This window comes from Ceratotherium simum, chromosome 2, assembly GCF_057802395.1.
Source record: "Ceratotherium simum simum isolate JZ-2026a chromosome 2, ASM5780239v1, whole genome shotgun sequence".
In the NCBI taxonomy this organism is placed as follows: domain Eukaryota; kingdom Metazoa; phylum Chordata; class Mammalia; order Perissodactyla; family Rhinocerotidae; genus Ceratotherium; species Ceratotherium simum.
Genome location: NC_141901.1, coordinates 1,595,933 through 1,615,474, shown reverse-complemented (window position 1 = coordinate 1,615,474; position 19,542 = coordinate 1,595,933). Strand labels below are relative to the sequence as shown.

At 53.5% G+C, this 19,542-nt stretch overlaps 1 protein-coding gene across 6 annotated transcripts in view; it reads right to left on the bottom strand.

The window, feature by feature from the left end:
- Positions 1 to 19,542, bottom strand: part of NFASC (neurofascin) — a 181,040-nt gene that overhangs the window by 41,537 nt on the left and 119,961 nt on the right. For 4 of the 6 annotated variants that reach the window (XM_087437031.1, XM_087437025.1, XM_087437003.1 and 1 more), the window contains 11 exons: positions 11,153 to 11,264; positions 10,559 to 10,743; positions 9,155 to 9,286; positions 6,576 to 6,719; positions 5,805 to 5,916; positions 5,274 to 5,440; positions 4,643 to 4,790; positions 3,070 to 3,194; positions 2,155 to 2,199; positions 815 to 916; positions 58 to 255 (listed from right to left, as the gene is read on the bottom strand). In XM_087437031.1, coding sequence (XP_087293157.1) covers positions 58 to 255; positions 815 to 916; positions 2,155 to 2,199; positions 3,070 to 3,194; positions 4,643 to 4,790; positions 5,274 to 5,440; positions 5,805 to 5,916; positions 6,576 to 6,719; positions 9,155 to 9,286; positions 10,559 to 10,743; positions 11,153 to 11,264 — 1,470 coding nt within the window. The remainder of the gene's footprint in view (positions 1 to 57; positions 256 to 814; positions 917 to 2,154; positions 2,200 to 3,069; positions 3,195 to 4,642; positions 4,791 to 5,273; positions 5,441 to 5,804; positions 5,917 to 6,575; positions 6,720 to 9,154; positions 9,287 to 10,558; positions 10,744 to 11,152; positions 11,265 to 19,542) is intronic. The other 2 variants (XM_087437014.1, XM_087437018.1) reach the window with 1 other exon arrangement.

The window sequence follows — 19,542 nt, the reverse complement described above, 5'->3', positions numbered from 1 at the left end:
GTGTGTCTGGGGACTGGTACCTGGGTCCACACCTTCTGTTAACCTTCAAGTACTCACGTGCTCCGCTGGTTCGGTAGCGCTCGGACGGGAGGCTGGGGTGGCTGCTGCCGACCTCGTTGATGGCAATGACCCGGAACTGGTAGTTGACGTATGGGGACAGCTGGAGGACGGCTGAGTTGACACTGCCTGGGAACTTGGAATGGTCATGCCAGACCCCTGGCTGGAACTGGTCCTCTTCAAACTGGACGACGTAGTCTGAGTGGGCAAGGAAGACAGAGCTGTTTTGGGAGCTGAGTCAGCAGAGCTCTTTTTTTCTTTTTTTTTTTTTTGTGAGAAAGATGAGCCCTGAGCTAACATCTGTTGCCAATCCTTCTCTTTTTGCTGAGGAAGATTGGCCCTGGGCTAACAATTGTGCCCATCTTCCTCTACTTTATACGGGACGCCGCCACAGCATGGCTTGATAGGTAGTGCGTTGGTGCACGCCCGAGATCTGAACTGGCGAGTGTCGGGCCACGGAAGCGGAGTGCGCTAACTCTAACCACTACGCCTCCGGGCCGGCCCCAGCAGAGCTCCTTTTAAGAGCGCTTCCCTGCGGTTTCCACTAATCTTTACAATCTCCCCTGGGTAGACAAAGGTACAGGGAGAACCCCATCCAAAACACTGAAAAGGAAACCGAGGTCTCCATGCGTTCTGTGAACAGCCCAGGGCAATGTCCAGTGAGGCAGAGGCGGGAGCAGCAGCCAGGGCAAGGCCTCTGGCTTCCAGGCTGCTACCACCCCTCTCTTCTGAACTGGAGCCCAGACCCCCGGCCGACCTGTGATGGGGCTGTTGTTGTCGTCTCCAGGGATCCAGGTCAGCCTCACGCTCCTCTCGGCCAGGTCAGTGAGCTCCAGGTCCCGGGGTCGGTCTGGCCGTCCTGGCAGCAGAGGGAGAGACACCATGCGAGGCTCCCAGGTGAGAGCCAGCCCGCCCTGGTGTTGGCCCCAGCCCTGGACACTGTTGCACGGACAGGTCCCTGACGGGCTGAGGTCACCACCCAGCCTGCCTGGAGGGTCAGCGCAGGGACCACCCCCTTCCCTTAGGGGGCCAACAAAGAACAACAAGGAGCCCCCAAATTCCAGCACTCCCAAGAGTACAGGAGAGTGTAGGCCCCAGAGAGCACTGGGGCAGCACACCCCATTTCCGAGGGGATCCTCCAAGCACATGCATCTGGGAAACGCTGCCCTTTTCATTAGACCCATGTTTACGACATTTAGGAAAGCCGGTGAAGACGTGTCGGATTGTGTCTCATTTTTTCATGATAATTATCTTCTACTCTGTGTCCCAAGGCTCTAGTGGGGCAGAAGCCCAGGAGGGTGTGTGGAGTGCTGAGCGGGGCAGCCTAGTTAGGGAAGTGGGAGGGACAAAGACAGGGTACCAGGCCAGGGAGGAGATAGGGACGAGTCTAGAAGTTTCAGTGCTGGACAGCAGGACAGAAGAGCCCCAGCAGGCACCCAGACAGCGAGGGGGAAGCACCTTTGTGGGCTCCAGTCTCAGAGAATTTCCTTAGAGAGTGTAAGTGCCATCCCGGGCTGGGGATAAAGCCATCCGGCCACTGACTGGTGGGGGGTGGCATGATTTTTCCCCATCCTGGCTCCTTGAACTAGCTATTTCCACATTTTGGCTGGTTACTGGAAGGATCTGGAAGGTGAGTCACATGAGCCCACATTTGTGTGTGTGCACACGTATGCATGTACAGATTTTAAGTGGGTGTACAGTAGCAGATATGGAGAGGCTGCAAAAAAGATGGGCCTACGGATAACTCGAAGTAAGTGGGTTTTCCTGACTGGCCTTACACATTTCTGAGGCCTAGCTGGGGGAAAGGACAGGCCATCCCAAGGGAGTGGTGAGTGTGGCCAGAGGTAAGAGATGGGGCAGAACAGCAGCCAACGACTCCAAGCTCGCCCTGTGCAAGGAGCAGGAGGCCCGGAGCAGGAAGCCGGGAGCAGGGCTGTGACAGGCCCAGGGCGGGCACGTGGGACATGCAGCAGGGAGTGGCAGTGCTACCCACCTGCCTGCACACAGCACACCCTGTCCTGCGCACCCTTCTCCTCCTAGACCCCCCGCCCAGATGCCTAGAGGGCCTGGCGAGGGTCCGTGATTAGTATGCATTACCTTTGGGCAGGGCAGCCAAACGGTTAGTTGGAGTGGCCTGATCAGCTGCAAAGGTAAGACAGGTTAGCAGGTTATCTGGGGTTAAAGGTGTTCTAGAAGGGTGGGAGCAGGCAGCTGAGATTGAACAGCTGCCCCTGGGCTGACGTGTCCCAGGCACAGCTTCACCCTCCCCTCCACGGGGACCCCCCACCCCTTAGAGGCCTTCCAGCGTTCCCGCGTGACGGGGGGTGGAATCCCTCTCTCCTTCCCGTCCCAATACTACGCTGTGCCTGGGCCCACCACTCGCAGCGACTGCACCTCCACTGTGGAAGGGACAAGGGCGCACCAGCAGTAATGGCAGCAGGGCACCCAGAGAGAGGACCGAGGTGACGAGGGACAATGGGGGATGTGCTTCATGGACGGGAGAGGCTGCCTTCCCTGTGTTTGGGATGGCTTAGTATTTACAGTCTGGCCTGGACAGGGGGCAGGACAAGATGGAATCATCTTGCTAAGTGTGTGGCTCCCTGTGAAATCCCATCAAGAACCAGGAGCAGGGTGAGAAGGGGCGTAAGGCCGGTGAGGGGGTTGGAAGGACAAACACGAACTCCAGTCTTGCTTCAAGGATGGATGGTCTTCATGGACTTGGCGGTTTAGAGTTAGCGGTGAAGTTGGTAAAAATGATCCCACCAGGAACCCCTCCACCTCCCTCTCTCACGCAGGCACCCACCGGCCGAGGACCAGGGTGCTTAGGACTGTACTCAGGAGCTAAGTCGTCCGGCACAGCTTGCTCTGAAGGGAGCCGCTTTCTAACCTTTAGATCAACAGGCAGGAGAGCACCACAGATGCTGTCCTCGGAACAGTCCAGGGTTTCTCTGGCCGCAGGAAGGGGTGGGGATGGGAGTGGAGGCCAGTGCCAGTACGGACAGCAGCAGTTACCTAGCACGGTGAGGTAGGCCTTGGCCAGGTCTTGGTCCAGCTCGGTGCTGGCGACGCAGGTGTAACTGCCCTGGTCTCGCTCCGCCACACCAAAGATGGTCAGGGAGTCATCCTCCTTCTTCATCCTGCAAAGGCGCAGGGGAAGGGTTGGGAGGAGGGCGAATGGAGGGACTGTGAAGGGAGAGGTGGGGGGAGTGCCGCCCGCTGCTTTCTCCCTGGAGGGGATGGCCAGTCAGAAGGGAGAGGAAAGCGTCACAGGCTGCGCTGGGCAGCCACAGCCGTTCCCAGGGGACATGAGGCTCCACCTCAATGCTTTGGGAGAAGCAGGGTCCTCACAGTCACCTAGGGTGCTTGATGGAGGGAAAGGAAAGCCGGTGGAGATGAAGTGGCCCTGACCCATGCTCACCATCCTCCAGTTCCACACTGGGTCTGTTCTCTGTGCCTTTCTCTCTTTTTGGTGAGGAAGATTAGCCCTGAGCTAACATTTGTGCCAACCTTCCTCTATTTTGTATGTGGGACGCCGCTACAGCACGGCTTCACGAGTGGTGTGTAGGTCCATGCCTGGGATCTGAACCCATGAACCCCATGCCCCGAAGTGGAGCACTTCATGAACTTCACCCCTACGCCACCGGGCCGGCCCTGCTCTGTGCCTTTCTTGTGCGGTGCTCCCCTCCCAAATTAGGGCTCACTTAGGCCCACCCCCCAAAAGGCAGATTGCTGTCCCTTCTTTTCCAGTACTTCCAGCTCTGTCTTCAGCCCGTATGCGTCTCTGCACCCAGGCTCAAGCCAGGCGCCCGGCTCCTCTGCACCGTCCCACGGAGGGAGGGGCACCAAAGAGCAGGGCGGACTGTGAGCACCAACAGAGGGCCAGAGTGCCTGCACCCGACCGTAGGGTAGACCCCTGCCAAAACCCAGATGATCGCTGGAAAGAACCTGCCCCCGAGATGGAAGAGGGTGCAGCAGAGCCCTGCACAGGGAGGCTGGACCAGCCATCCTCAACCCTGACCGCACATTAGAAACACCTGTGGGGACTCTGCACCGCTATCAGTGCCCAGGCCTTCCCCCCACACCAATTAAATTTGAGTCTGGGATGAGGGAGAGGGCAGGCATGGGTCAGTAAAAGCAGCCCTGAGGGCGGTAAGGGCTGAGAACCCCGTCAACCACATGGCCATAGTCAGCTCGGGCCAACCCTGCCCTCTGCTGGAGAATGGAGGCACTGCAAGCAGAGCTGAGCGGATAGAGGGGGTCCTGGTTGATGCAGACAAGGAGGAAGGGAGGGGTGGAAACATGGGGAGGAGGGAGGGGAGAGCGAGAGAGAAGTGAAGAGAGAAAGGAGTGGGAGAGAAAGGAGAGGGAGAGAGAGGAGGCAGAGGGGAGAGAAGTGGAGAGTGATGGCGGAGAGAGAGAAGGCTGCGAGGTGGGGCAGGCATGCAGGCCACCAGGCCCTGTCCAGCAGTTCCTCGGTGACCCACATGTACAGTTCCCTATCTCCGAGTTCTTTAACGTGTCATCAAAGGCAAGGGAGAGAAAACGCCCCCAAACTAGCACCAGGAGGAGGAGCAGCCGCAGAAACCTGTTCCCGACGTAGAGCGGCTCGTCGTCCTTCAGCCAGGCCACTGTGAGCTTCAGGGACGGGTCGTGCTTCACCCGGCACTCCAGCTGCACCGTGGTGCCCCTTTTGGCAACCTGGTCCTCAGGCATCCGGTAGATCCTGGTGGGGTCTGTGGGGAGGACAGGAGCTCGTCACTGACACGTTCTCTGCCCACCACCCCCATGTGGCCACACAGTGTGACACGCATGGCCTCAAGCTTAGAATGACCATGGAAGGTGGCAGAAACAGGATTCAGTTTATGAATGGGGGCAGGCCTCCGTGGGCGATCCCAAATCGTAAACAATCCCCCAATCCTGTCTATCTGGCTCGGGGATACATAACGCAATTTCTGGTGGTAGTGGGGAGTTTGTGTGGGCAGCAGGTCTCCCTTCCTAATTCCATCTGGACCAGGCTGATAATAAAATGACTTGGCATTCCCAGTACCCGGCTCAGCTGGAAGCCCTGGGAAGTAGCCCCTACCCACAGGGAGGGTCCCATCTGGGATTAAGCAGTAGGTGTGGTGCATTTCCAAAGTGACTATCACATGGGGACAACTGTGAGGAGACAGCCTCCTTGCCTCACCCTGTCCTCCTCCAATGACCCTCTCCTTTACCTTTGACCTCCAGGCGGACCTGGTTTTCTGCTTTGCCCAGGATGTTAGTGGCGACACAGGTGTAGATGCCTTGGTCCTCTTTGCGGATCATCTTGATTTCCAGACTGCCGTTCTCATAGACATGGTAGTTGCCTCCGTCCAGGTTGCTTCCTTGCCCATTCTTAAACCTCACAACAGAGCAGCAGAACACACAGCATCCTGAGAAAGGACCGACCCAAGCGAGCAGGGCAGCAACCACTTGAGGGACCGTGAGGGCTGAGGAAGGAGCCCCACGCTAGGCGTCTGGAGCCCTGAGCCTTGTATGGTCTGCCTCCAACACTGGGTGGCCCTGGCAAGTCTCAGCCCCTCTCTGGGCCTCAGTTTCCTTCTTTTCACAATAAAGGGGTTGACCCAGATGACCTGCCAACTTCCTCCCAGCTTCGACCCACTAAGGTTCCTACGTCTTGCTGAATACCCATTATGGGCCAGATGGGAATGAGCAAGGTGAGACAGACAACCCCTGTGGGGGAGACCTGGTCTCCTGGAACTTACCATCGGAGCGTGGGGATGGGGGACCCAAAGAACGGGCAGTCCAGCCGCGTGCGGTTGTACAGGATCACCCTAATGAGCTGGTTCCGGGGTGACAGCATCCGGGGCGGCACGTCTGCAATTCCCAGAGAACTTATCTTGGGTGGGGAGTCTGACTCTTCCATTTCTTCCCCTCGGTCCCATCTCTTTGTGCCTTCTCCTTACTGTAGCTTTCCAAGGCCACCACACCTTCCCCTATTGACCTCCCTCCTTTGAGAAGCTTCTAAAGATTAGGTGAGGGAGGAGGAAGGTTATCCGTCTGCCCTCAACCTACCCTACATCCAGTGCAGCTTTTGAAAAGGGTTTCCCCAAATTATCCAGCAGGTTCTTACCTGTCCCTCCACAGCCTCCACATCTCCCAGCTGCCCCTCCACAGCCCCTTCCCTGCTCTGGGAGCGCCACAAACACACGCAGGACCATCTCCCTCTGAGACCCACTGAGAACCCAGGGAGCATCAACATGGACACACCAGGAGGAGACAGGTCCACTCTCTCTCATCAGGGCGGGGAGGGGACCAAGACTGACTTGCAGCAGGGAATTAACTGTGTGCACAGCCAGCTCTGTGGATTTTAAGTCTTCCAGCCTCCCAGCAAACCTGTCTTCAGTCTCCATGCTTCTCCCACCCTCCTGCTCTCCTACCCCACCCAGCCTGGCTGATGTCAGGAGGAGAAAGCCTGCCAGTATGCCCAAGGTTGAGCAGGCCCAGGAGGCCCCAAGGCAGGTGGGAGCCCTCACCCAGCACGCTGACGAAGGCGTTGGCCAGCAGGTAGCCGTGCTCGTTGGAGGTGTTGCACTGGTACACGGCCCTGCTGCTGATCTGCGTGTCCCGGAAGATGATGGTGTCTCCGGCCACCTCTCGGTTTGGGTTGGGTGGTGCCGCTGCAGACAGGAAAGATGCTCCTCATGAGAAACGGGGGAGGGAAGGGTGAAGGGCACCCTAAGAGGACTGGGGGGCTGTGGAATAAGCAGCACTGGGCGGCTCCCAGAACGCTCAGCCTCCGGCCCCTCTACTGCTCTGTGACCTCGGGCCCATCACTGAAGCGACTGGGGTTCATTTCCCAATCCATCCAATGGAATACGAATCTCTGCTCCACCTGTAAAGCAGCTGGCAGGTGTGGCTGAGCGCATAAGCTGAGGAGACAGAAGGGGTTTGAATTCTAAGCACATCAGCCACCAGTGTTACTCAATCTCTCTCAGCTTCAGTTTCCTTGTCTTGCAGCATGGGGGTAACACAGCACCTCGGGGGGTTTAACGAGGATAACCTGAGACTTTATGCATGAATAAAGTCATTAGCAGGGTGCCCAGCACAGGCTGATTATCTTTACTGTTATTATTTTAATCCAATGTGCATACACTCAAATGTGTTTTGAAAGGACAAAGCAACATACAACCGGATGGGACCTATCACCTTCCCATCCTCCAGGCAGAGCATTCTTCAACATTCACAGAGTGGAACCCATAAGCCAATGCCAGCTGAAATCCGAATGAGTCCTTGTACCTGCCAAAGCTACCTGATGGTCCCAAGAAACGCACCCTAAAGTGAGTGCACATCTCCTCTGGTTCTCCCGCCACCGCTGGCCTGGGGTGCGGAGAGCAGAGGCTGAGGAGTGGGGTGGGGCCTCGTCCTGTCCACACATCAACCTGGGACTCAGGGCAAGTCAGTGAATCTTTCAAGGCCTCATTTCCTTCATCTGTCAAATGAGGAGAATTCCTCCCATCTTTCCCCTACTCTGAGGAAGGTTAAGATAGGAGAGTGATAATGAGCTATACAAATGAAAGTTGCTAGAAAAGTAAAGAATTGCCACTTTCCCATCTTTCCCCACTAGAAGGCGACTTTCTTCTGTAAGATCTCTGGACTGGGCCAGATGACTTGGCTTGCATGGTCCGTGAACCCATCCGGGATAACTCAGACCCACAAGGGCAGCCAGCAGAGGACCCAGGGTCTGGTCCCCCGGGCGCCACTCCACAGATAGCAAGTCTGAGCCCAGACGTGGGGAATCAGCAGGAGGTAAGTGAAGACAAGGTCAGCATCCTTATCATCCTTCCCCAAGTCCCTACTCAGCAGAAAGGCACCAGGAAGGCAAAGCCAGCAACTCTACCACCTCCCTGCCCAACAATTCTCATGGACCCAACTTTCCTCCCAGTCAGTCCCGGGAAGTGATGGGTGACCTTTCCAGGACCAAGGGCTCTGCAGCATGTGTGCAAGGGTGCTGTGACGTTCAGTGCCTTTGTCTGCCTCATCCTCCAAGTGCTGTCGGACAGGGAGAAGTGTAGGCAACATCCACGTCTCTGCCAGTGTCCAGGGGAAGAGCACTTGCTGGGGGTGACTGTGCTCAGCACTGGGTAGGGCAGGCATGCGGCGTCCTCACAGCAGCCCACGGCTTCACCGGGACAAGCCATGGGAGCCCGGGCAACCCACGGCTCTGCGGGAGCCTTGTTTCCTCATCTTTCATGTTTGAGGTTAAAGAGAGAAGGGGACGCAGCACCCAGTGCGGTGCTGGGCACACAATAACCGTTCCGGAAAGTGCATTCCCAGCCTCCCCTCCACTGTCTCCCCGCCTCCCCCGCTGCTCTGCAGTTAGGCTCTGAGTTGTCGCCATCTGTTTTTTGCCCCATTTGGTTGCTATCACTGTTGGCATTTCCTCTGACCCCCCAGAGAAGTAACAACAGGACATTTAAAAAGTAAATGCTACTGGAGAGAATATGATGTGAAAAGTAGACCAAGACCTCTGGCTGGAAGGTCCCTGGAGTCACCTACTCCAGCCATCTGGGCAGGACAAAATCTCCCCCAAGTCTGTTCATACTCAGTAACTGCACTGGTGCATCTCTGCTCTCAAGGGCAAGTTCTTCCTCATATCTGACCATATCTTTCATATTGTCATGTAACCCTGCCTCTTATTTTGCCCTCAGCAGAGACTGGGCCCTGGGCAACCAATAACAATGGGTTACTGAGCTCTCCTCTCCCTTCCAAGCCCCAGCATCACTCAGAGCCCAAACTCTCAGGAGAGGCAGTGCCGTCCCCGACCTTCAAGTGGGCTCTGTAGTTGTTAAGGGCAGAAAGCAGAGATTTAAGAAAAACCCAAGGGAGCAGAAATTCCCTCAATATGGGCACATGACCACAGGCCTCCGGTTCTCTCACAGATGAGGCAGGGTTCCTGCCTCCTGAGATGTCCAGGGAGGTGGGCTGCTCCAGAAGCAGCAGCCCAGGGGTTCTCGTTAACTTCACCTCTGGCACAACCAGGCTGGCCCACAAGGAGTGGAGCCTTTGACAGGAGAGAGAGCAGAGTCAGGCGGGACAATGGCTTGTTACTCACATTGCAAAGGTTCCCCATTCACCATCCACTGGATGGTGGGCTTGGGGTTCCCACTGGCTCGACACACCAGTCTCCCGTCCTCGCCAGGAGCCAGAATAAGGTTCTTGGGTTCATCCAGCCAGTAGGGAGCAGCTGGAAGACAAGGACAGCACAGGCAGGGAGTTAGATGGCACAGGGCAGGCGGAAGAAACCAGACGGGCTCCCTCTAGGAAGACAGGAGCCCCTGAGCACCAGCCCTGGCCCTCACCACCTGCCCAGGGCTCATCCTCATGGGACGATTCATACCACAGATGCTGACCAGTCTATCTGGAGTTCACAGAACAATAGTTCTAAGCTGGCGCTGCTCAATAGAGTCCCGTGAAGAGCTTTTAACAGACATGGACAGTAGGGCCTGTCTTAGACCTACTAAGTCAGAATCCCCAGGGGAGGCCCGGGTGGCAAATGCTTTCAGAGCTCCACAGGTGTTCATGATGGGCACCCAAGGGCTTGAGCCAGGGAAGGTGGTAAAGTGGGCACAGGGTTGGCCCTCTGGATTTCTGTTGTTGCTGCTACAAGATCAGACCATTCAGGAAAGGGCTGATCTTCATTCTTTTAGGCAGTGAGCTTTGGTTAAAGCAGAAGCTCTTAGCTGGCCCCCCTTCCAACTGTTTGGAAAATTTTGTGAATATAGGGATATGTGGATTTTTCTGAGAAGAACGTCCTTTGGATCAAGTTCTCAAAGATCCTGATATCCCAGAAAAGGTTAGGAACCCCTGGTTTGAGTGTAGTGCTGAAGCCAAGGTGACAGGGTCAACTGAGCATGTGCTAAGAAAGTCCTTGTACTGGTGTCAGACCTCATCATCCCAATCACCCCTGAGCCCCCGGCCCAGCAGGGCCTGGTGCACCCACCACCCACGGCTGGACCCAGAGAGGCACGTCTTCTAGTGCTGGCAATAGTTCAGGGGAGCCATCTATGCTTTTAAGGGAGGGAAGGGATTTTTAAAAAAATAATTTGAGCCATGATGACTCCTCATTTTTAAAAAGAACCATGCACAAGTACACAGACAGCACAGGGCTAAGATGACACACCATGAACAGGACTGCAAAGGAAGAAAGAAAAGGCTCTGGGGGTGATCCAAATGGACCACGGAGGAGATTCACCTGCCGAGGGAGCCCGGAGCACAAATGAGAGCAGGGTGATGGTCAGGGTGGCTGTCCTTCCCGATACTCCCCACTCTCTCACGCGCACGCACACACACGCACGCACACACACACTCGTATCCAGGGGGTGGCAAGTCACTACTGCCACTAACCAGTGTGTTGGAACTGTCCCCCTCACCCCGCCCCCAACTGCCCCCAGAGGGAAGGGTGGCCATGGTGTTCAGGGCTGGCAGATCATCATAATGAGAAATACACACAACGTACCCTTTACTCTCACCGAGATCGTGTGCCGGATGCTGCCCATCTTGTTGGAGGCCAGGCAGAAATACTCCCCAGAGTCTTCCTCAGAGACATTGGTGATACGCAGAGCCTTGTTAAAATTCTCAAACTTGGCCTTGTCAGATGGGAGGTCCCCTCCTTTCTTGTACCATGCGATGTCTGGTGTTGGGCTAGGAGAAGGACCAAGCAGGAAACAGGAACTTAGCCCTGCTGTTCTTATATAGAGCCAAAGACACCCGGGTGTCCTTAAAGTGTACGCGGGCCCAGGAGGACGCATGTCCTCTGAGAGCTGAGCTCTCCTATCCAGAGGGGGTGCTCAGCCACAGAGCGTTTGAGGGACTTATCTGAGGTCACACGAGATCCCTAACACATGCACAGGATGCCTACCCATCTCCTTTCCTCATTATCCAAAAGATTGATGGCAGAATGCGATGGAGATGACTATGATTTGCAAAGTCCTCACTAGCGGCTGTTTGCTTCTCTTTTGGCCCCCAAAACGTGGCAAGAATAGAGCATGCACAAACTCCCACCCCATCCTCCTGGAGGGTAGCCAGAAGTGGGGGTGCAAACAGTACGTACACCCCGGAGGCGATGCACTCCAGCAGGAGGTCCGTGCCACGCAGCACCATCTGACTGCTTGCCGTGCCCTGGGGATACATGAAGCTGGGCGTCCTTTCCGCAACTCCTCGGGCTGGAACAGGACAGAGCAAGCTCTCGTGAGCCTCCTGTCCGGAGGGCTGACCCAGCTAGGCCAAAGCTGTCAGGCTAGAAAGAAATGTCATCACGCCCTGCTGACCCCCTCACCCTCAGAGGCACCAAGCCCCGGTCCCTCCCAGCTGAAACCACCCCAAGGGCTGGGGCATCATTAAGAGAGGTGTGTTAGGAAGCGCGGGGCTCCTCGGCCCCACCGGCACATGTGTGTGAGCAGCTCTACGTTCTGAAAGGATCTTCGAGGATCCAAGAGGAGCCCAGCTTCCGTCACAGCTCAGTAAACCAACCACTCCCTGGAATGGGGAGGGGGTTGCCTGAGCAGTGAGCGGTTTACTCCCGAGCATATTGTGTTGGGGCCCCAGAGGCCATCTTAGCAGCAGTGGAAGAAAGAGAAGGCTTGTACTGGGGCCACAGGACAGACAACCTGCTCTTGGGGACCCTGGAGACAAGGAGCTGGGATGAAGCCACAAAGACTCAGATGAACAGTCAGAGATGCAGGGAGTGTTGTTAATGGTTTAGCAAAGACATGGAGAGAATTAATGAGCAGAGACGACAGGAAATCACTGTGGGGCCAAGACCATTCTGCTTCTTCACTAATGACTTTGGGAGGGGGCTAGGGAGGAGGGTGTTAATTAGATGTGAGAGACTGGAGGAGGGGTGAGAGGAAAGTGGCAGCCAAGATGGATGAGGTGATCTACAATTCAACTAGGTTGCAGCAGCCACGGGGTCTGAAATCAAGGACACACACCCAGGTTTTGAAGGCCAGGTGGCTCACAGAGGTTGACACTGTCAGGGTGGCTGTTTCCCTGTGGAAGGGTCACGCAAGTATGGGTACCCCAGCAGAGTGGACCCCACCTGACTGAGCCTCACCTCTCCCTTACAGCTCTCTGCACATTTCTATGGAAATGGATAAGAAGGAATGGAGAACAAGGAGTTTCCAACCAGGAACCCAAAGCAAAGGGAAACTAGAGGAGACACCCTTGCCCAAAGGTGTATGACTGTAAACCAGAAAAGTTAAAAATATAAGCTGAGCCTACCGATGGGTTTAATGGGTCTTCGACTCAGCTGGAGAGGTGAGAGGTGGAAGGAAGGAAGAGCTGCCAGGAGATGGGAGCCCTAAGAGATGCCTGGGGTGAGAACAAAGGCATTCTTCTGAGCAGGGGTGTTAATGGGTGCTGGCAGAGTGAGGACACAGTGGCAGGGGACTCTGTGACACTGGTGTTTCCTAATGGAGCTCGCTGGGCTGGCTGGTGTCTGGCTGGAGCAGCGGGGTTCCTGTCCTAGGGGCACTCAGCTCCTCTCCATTGGCCATGGGAAGAGTGCACTTCAGAGTTTGCATCTGCTTTATCCTTTTGTTGGGGGAAGAACCGACAAAACACATGCAGAGGGAGTTGGGCTGCAGCACAATACATGGCACACGGCACACGCTCATAAGTGTTTGCAGGATGGATGAATTCAGGGGAAAAGAGAATAAAAAAGAAGGCAGCAATTTACCCCACCGGCTATTTCTCTTTCTGTAGATGTCCTCATCTGTCCCACCAGCACACACATATACAACACATATACAACAGTGGCTACTGAAGGGGTTAATCCATTATGTGGTTAATTGGTTACTGTCTATATCTATAACTCTTGTAGCATCCAGCTCTCGGTACCAAGGAAGCCTGATACCAAAGCAGCAGCTTCCTCCCACCCATCGTCATGGAATCACCAAAAGAGTCAGACAACACAAGGTGAAGGGCACCACGAGGAAGAGATTTCAGGGCAGGAGGGCTCTAGTGTCAGGTTGGCGAATCTGTCGAGAGCTGGGAACCCTGGGATTATGTGGAAGAGGTCCCAGCTCAGTTGGCGCACTCCTTCTACGCAGGGACAAAATCTGCAGAAACCAATCTGGGACCCCGTGGACATTTAATTCACACCATAGCATGCAGCACCACAAGCACACATGAACAGCAAAGCATTAAGTATGGGAGGGAGGAGCAAGGAGCACCAAGTCCCACTGTGGGTGCCTTGACACGCTGTAGCTGTGACTATAAAAAGGTTATAGCAATACTTCATTTGTAGGATGTGGGACCACAGAATTATCCCAAAGGAGAAGAAGCTACTGGGAAACAAGCCAAAGTTCAAAAATATAGGGAAGAACATCCTAAAAGTCAGAGGTAATAATCAGGACCGCCATTTGGTGAGCATTCATTATGGGCCACGCGCTGTGCTAACAGCTCTATCTAGACATCGGCATCATGTTTAATCCTCATGACAACCTGGGGTATTACTTCCATTTTCAGCAGAGGAAACTGAGGCCCAGTGGAGTCAAGAGACTCGCCCAAGGTCACAAGCCAGTTATGTTTGGATTCTGGACCATTTAGCACCAAAGCCTGTGCTCTACCATCTACTCTACATTGCCTCTCTCTCTCCAGACGGACAGGGCGCCCCACTGTCCCCACTTCTGATAGTCAGCTCTGAGGATCTCCTTCCTGCTCAAACCAAAGAAAACCAAATCCAAGGCAAAGGAGGTGAAGGAGAAAGATACTTTTGACTTAGTGAGCTGCTGTGGTGAAACTCTTCCACTACGCTTTCCTCAAATGCCGTTCTCACTGTCCCAGCTAAGACTCCAGCCCTCCTTGGCGGCTAGTAAATAAACCCAGGCCCAAGCTGGAAAAAAAAGCAGCTGGATTGAGAATTAAGAGGCTCCAAAGCCATCTCAACTGGACTCTTAAGGCCATGGAAAGCTTGAAGAGGAGTCAGGGTGACACATGGTACCCTTAAGGGATGAGAAGGTTGGACCCAGAGGAGAGGTTACGAAGAAACATGGTCAGCTGCAGCAGGAGGGATTCACGTGAAAATTTATGAAGGAAAAGCCAGCTGCTGGCTTTGGGAGCCACTGCTCCCAAGGGAGGGTGGCTAATGTCTTTCCCTGAAGAAGTAGTTCAGAAGAATCTCGGAGACAAAGGTGATTACTATATGAGACTCTGTGAGATTCAAATGGTGGAAGATGACAATCCTCAGTGTCACAGGACACCCTCTCTTTTACCCTGGAGGTGAGGATCCCTGTCCTGATGTTGCTTCTCTTACTCTCTCCCTGATCTTCAGGGCTGGGGTCAGACCTAAAGCCTGATCAAACTCAGAATCCAGATGCTAAAGCTCGTTCCTGTGTGGATTCAGGAGGAGCTTCCCAGGTGGGCCCATCTGACCTCGAGCCCGAGGACGGACTCCTCTCTTGCTCTCACAAGCTAAGGCTCAAGAGTGGGCCCATGGGTTTCTAGGGGAATCTGGCCAGCAGGGGGACATCAGGAGATGACACCGTCTCAACCACCTTGGCTTTAAAGTGCCAGCGAAAAATGCCTCGACTGTCTCCTGCGAGAGGAAAGGTCAAGATTGCTGAAAACCTGACTTGCTCCCCTCTGTCAAGTGTTGTGTGTTAGCAGAAGAGAGTTCAATCAATCAGATGGATCTGAGAAACTTTGCCAAAAACAGCTTTTAGGAGCAGCTGGATCCTCCATTTGCTGCTTTCGATTCTCAGATTTGAAAACTCACAGGGCTGGATTCCCGGCACCTCCTCTACCTCTCTGGCTGTAGGAACGGCTGACCAAACAACCCCAGAAGATGAGAAGAACTCTGAGTCTAGTAATATTTGATAGCTTCCACTCCAGGAAATCTCCTCCACAGTCTGATCTAAATCCCTCATGTTCTTAGCACAGCTCAGGATCTGAACAGCTTTTGGTTCTCTCGTCTGCTCTAAAATTTCTTGTTCTGTAGCACTTTCTTCCCATAATTGTGCCTGCCTTTCTCCCCCGGGCTCCTCTTCAAGTTCTCTATGTCCCTCCTAATTTCAGAAGCACAGACAATTATCCTTGACACAGTCAACACTAAACCATTCTCTTTAATACCAATAATGGGTAACATTTATTAATCATTGACATGTGTCCAACATCAAACTGGGAACCATACGCACCTTATCCTGTTTCATCTTCACAATAATCCTACAAGGCAGGTAACATACCCATTTTGCAGGTGAGGAGATTAAAGTTCTGACACACTAAGTGACTTGCCCAAGGTCTCTCAACGGCACATCCTGGAGCCTGAGTTTAATTCAAGGCAGTCTATCTCAGAGGGCACACTCCCAACTTCCCGTCTCCTTGCCTGGGTGAACGCTAAGTGGCAAGTTACAATCTCAGACCAGCTTCCCTCTGCCGCTCAGCAGGTCAGGGGGCATCTGGCATATGTTCAGAGGATACCAAACCACCGTAGAAATCACTAGAACAAAAATGTAACTATGGGGTGGCTCTACTGCTACAAAGAGAGATGCCATATTTCAAAGTCAAGCAAAAAAATGCCAGTGGGCACTTTTCATCGCACTGTGTCTCCCTGCCCGGCTCCCTGCACTCAGGAAGGACCTTCTTTTCCTTTCTTCCTTTTCACTTCCTATTTCTTTCTAGAAGCATTCAACCTAGCTGTCCTTTGTTTACATCCTTTCCAGCTAGCTTTCCACGTGGTCAGCCCCGTTCTGCCTTGGATTGAGGAGAAGGGGTCAATCTCCACATGAGCTCTTGTGAGCTCTGCTTGGTTTCATAGTTCCAGATGGTTCTTATAACCCTTACCTTTCACTTGTAATAACATCTGCCACTGGTCACAAGCCCGTTTAAGCAGCTGGAATCACTTTAACTTACCCTATTGATAAAACAACGCTATGTGCATGTCCACTGAATGGTTTATCTCCTATAAAGCGAGGAGCTTGGACCTTCTGGCTCTGATACACTCCAGCTTTAAGAATACTTCCATAATAGATTACCTAGAATCCAATTTAGAAAAAGGCACATTCCACACCAGTGCCCTGGGGCTCCTGACACAATGGTGGTTGGCCCCGTTATTTTGAAAACAGAGAATGCCCAGAATCCAATAAAGGTGCCTGCTTCCTCGGCAGTAAATCTCTTTGGCAGGACCTCAGCGTGGCTCTGGCTGCCTGGTGCCAAGTTAGAGCCTCCGCATCTCCCCCTGGCTCTCGCTCCCTCATCCCATCCCCCACTCGAGACACCATCATTGTTTATGTCAGCACATCACAATACAGACACTTCCCGTCTATCATTCTTATATATCTGAGCTCGCAATGAGCCCCCTGGGGACCTGCAGCCTCAGCTTCCGAGGTATAACTGATGATGGGGGCCAGCTGCCTCGCCAGAGCCAGCAAATGATGATTCCTCTGGCTGCTCAAGGAAAAACAAGACACTCTTGAGCCATGGTAGGGGGTGGTGACTCAGGTGTGGAAATAGACCATTACTCTCCTAATCAGCTTGAGCAACCAGTTGTGTGATGAGTTAGGAATATGCCTCATGGAAATTGTTCCATGACTTGCAAGTGTGTGTAGTGGTGGGCACTGAGTTTGCGTGCACTCCCAGAGGAGAGAAGAGGCCCAGGTGATGGAGTACAATGGACGGTCCACTTCATTTATATTCACCTTGAAAGAGAACTCAGAGCTGGACCCTTAATCATCTTTCCCAGACGGATTTTAAAGAGACATGGGGCCTGTGAAATGGTACCCCCACAAACCAAGACTACACTACAACACAGGCAATTCACATCCAGACACTTAGGAGTTAACTAAACACACACTACAAAGCTTTCTGTGCTCTTAAACCACTAATAGGAATGAGACTTTCTGCTTCCTCCTCACTGTGGGAACTCACCTAGCCTCGGATAGTCTTCATCCATCCACCACCGATTCCTAAGTTTCTATTGAACTCCTCAAGCAGCTCACTGGAAATCCTACCCTGGTTTGAACAACTTGCCCAGAATTCAGCAACTGGAGGCTTGCACACCACCAGCCACCTCAAACTTCCAAACTGGCCACGGTCCTCTTGGCGAGCAGCGGTCTGGAGGTGGCCCCTTGGCACCCTGGCCCGGCCAATGGTCAGACTTGCCACTCAGCATGAGTTAATGACATGATATCAGTGAAGTTAGGCAAACTGGGGTTAGGACAGGCAAGGTTATCCCAGGTTACCGCGGCGACTCACCACTGTACATGTCAGGGTGGTTTCTTAAGGACGAGTCATTATAGGGGTGGTCTGCAATAAACAAAAGAGGGTGAGCAAACAGGAGGCCACAGAGAGGCTGCGGAGGCATAAACAGGGAGAGAACAAACAGAAACGCAAAGCCACAAAAACAACCAGGGAGAGCACCGGTGGCCTTTTGCAAAGGAAAGACATGGCATATTTGGAAAGGAAATATGCTTGGTGAAGAACAAGCAACACAAAATAGCCCAAAAAAGGGAAGAAAAGGTTAAATCCTGCAAAAGAAGGCAATAATAAGTTTCTTTTTTAATTAAAAAAATTAGGCTTGACCTTTAATTGCTTGGTCCTACTATATTTTCAAACAAAAGAGATAAGGATTAGTGGTATCCCAAAGCAGTCTTTTGAACAACTCCTTCCCATCAAAATCCTCAGTTCCCAGGACTCTGGATAAGCCCAGGTCCTGGTGTGGCTAAAGAGAAAGGGGTGTCAGCGAGCCCTGGGGAAAGGGCACAGCCCTACCTGGGCAGAAGCTAAGGAGTAAATGAGAGGAGCAGACGGTCTAAGGGAAAGAGTCGTCGGCAAGAAGAGGGACACAGGGACCCTTGGCAGCACCCAGCAATCGTGTGCCGCCCAGCAACAAGCACCACCCCCAACCCGACCGGGTGGGCAGCACCCTGGTCTCCGAGACGCATCTGTTGGCAGAAAGGCCTCCTTCTGAGGAGGCTAGGAGCGGTCAAGGGAGGCAGGGAGAGAGAGGCTTGAGGTTCAGATTTGGGGATTAGAAAGAGAGCCTGGGACAGGAGCGAGAGTGTGTGAGCTGTGAGTTCTACACTTTGGACTGGGAAAGGCCTGCTGGCTAAGCTGGAGATTCAGAGCTCTCTAGACTGGCTTGAGGGTGAAGACATTCTTTAAGGAGCAAGACCAGTGGCCTTGGTTCCAACGTTAGGTAATTAAAACCCTTAGGCATTTAATAATCCTCAGTGAGAAGGACATTTTGGAATAGGGCACATAACCATGCCAACATCCTTAAACAGTTTTTCACTCTTCTACCACTGTCCTCTTTCAGCTATGGGGTTCAAGTTCTGACAGTACCAACAGGGGGTGGGGGGTGGGACAGCTGACTGGAAGCCAAGCAGACAGCCTGGAGAAGCCAGGAACAGGGTCCAACTGCCTGAGGGAGGAGGGGTGCAATGCCAGAACGTTGCATATTTGAAGACAGATCGAATCCTGTTACAACTGACTGCTGGAGGCTATGTGAGCTTTTTTCTGGGTCCTGCATTGCATTGCATCCCAAATCTGCTTCACACCCTGCAGGAAGATTTTCATTACTCAGAACTATCCCTTAAGATGGGGTGTGCTGTAAAATATCTGGCCTGCATTTGGGAGTTGGCTGGGGTTTATCTGGAGCTAAGGTTGGGAACTGACCTGTAAGAGGAGTGAAGAGGCACTTGGGAGGTGCCGCTCCTCTCCTGGGGGGTGGGGCGCACACCTGAAGGGGCCCTTGTTTCATGCCCCCACGCTCCCCTGCCACCAGGTGAAACAGAACCTATCTCTTTCCAGAGAAGTGAGGCAAGCTCGGAACTGACCTCCCAGTTTGTGGATCCTGCACATCTGAGAAATTCAGGGAGACCTTCTGACTCTTCTAAGAAGGTCACTTAGACAACAGCCATTACAAGGAAGCAGGGTTAGTGCTCCACATCTGCCTCAGGGAGAACCTCCTCCATCATCATGGATGCCTCTCATTTGGCAGAGGCATCAGGAGGGGACCAGGACCTGTGCTGGCGTGGGCACAGTGGGACAGGCCCATCTTTGCTGGCCAGACTCCACTGTTGGTCTGTGCATCCCAAAACAAATTCTAAAAATGACTGTAGATTGCCGAATATCTTGTCTTGGATACTTTTCTCCCCTTCCTTTAATGAAGGTAATGCAAAGCTGGCTGTGATGAGCTTTATTTCTTCCCCAATGGGCAAACTGTGACAGAAACCCCAGGTGAGACCCGAGTCATTGAAGCTGTCCCAACTCGTCTGTTTTGCCTCCCACCCCCAGACCTGGTTCTGAAGACACAAGAGAAAGCCTGTGTCCTTTCCAGGCAGGCAAGTAGAGAGAGCACCACTGTGCTATTTTAAGCAACTGTGCCCAGTTCCGGGCTGCCTTGGATGCCCAGAACTTGCTCAGGCCAAAGCAGCGCTGGAAGAACTCCAGGAGGCCACCAGGGTTCTGTTCCCACCACCTAGGGGGTTTCTCAGCACTCAG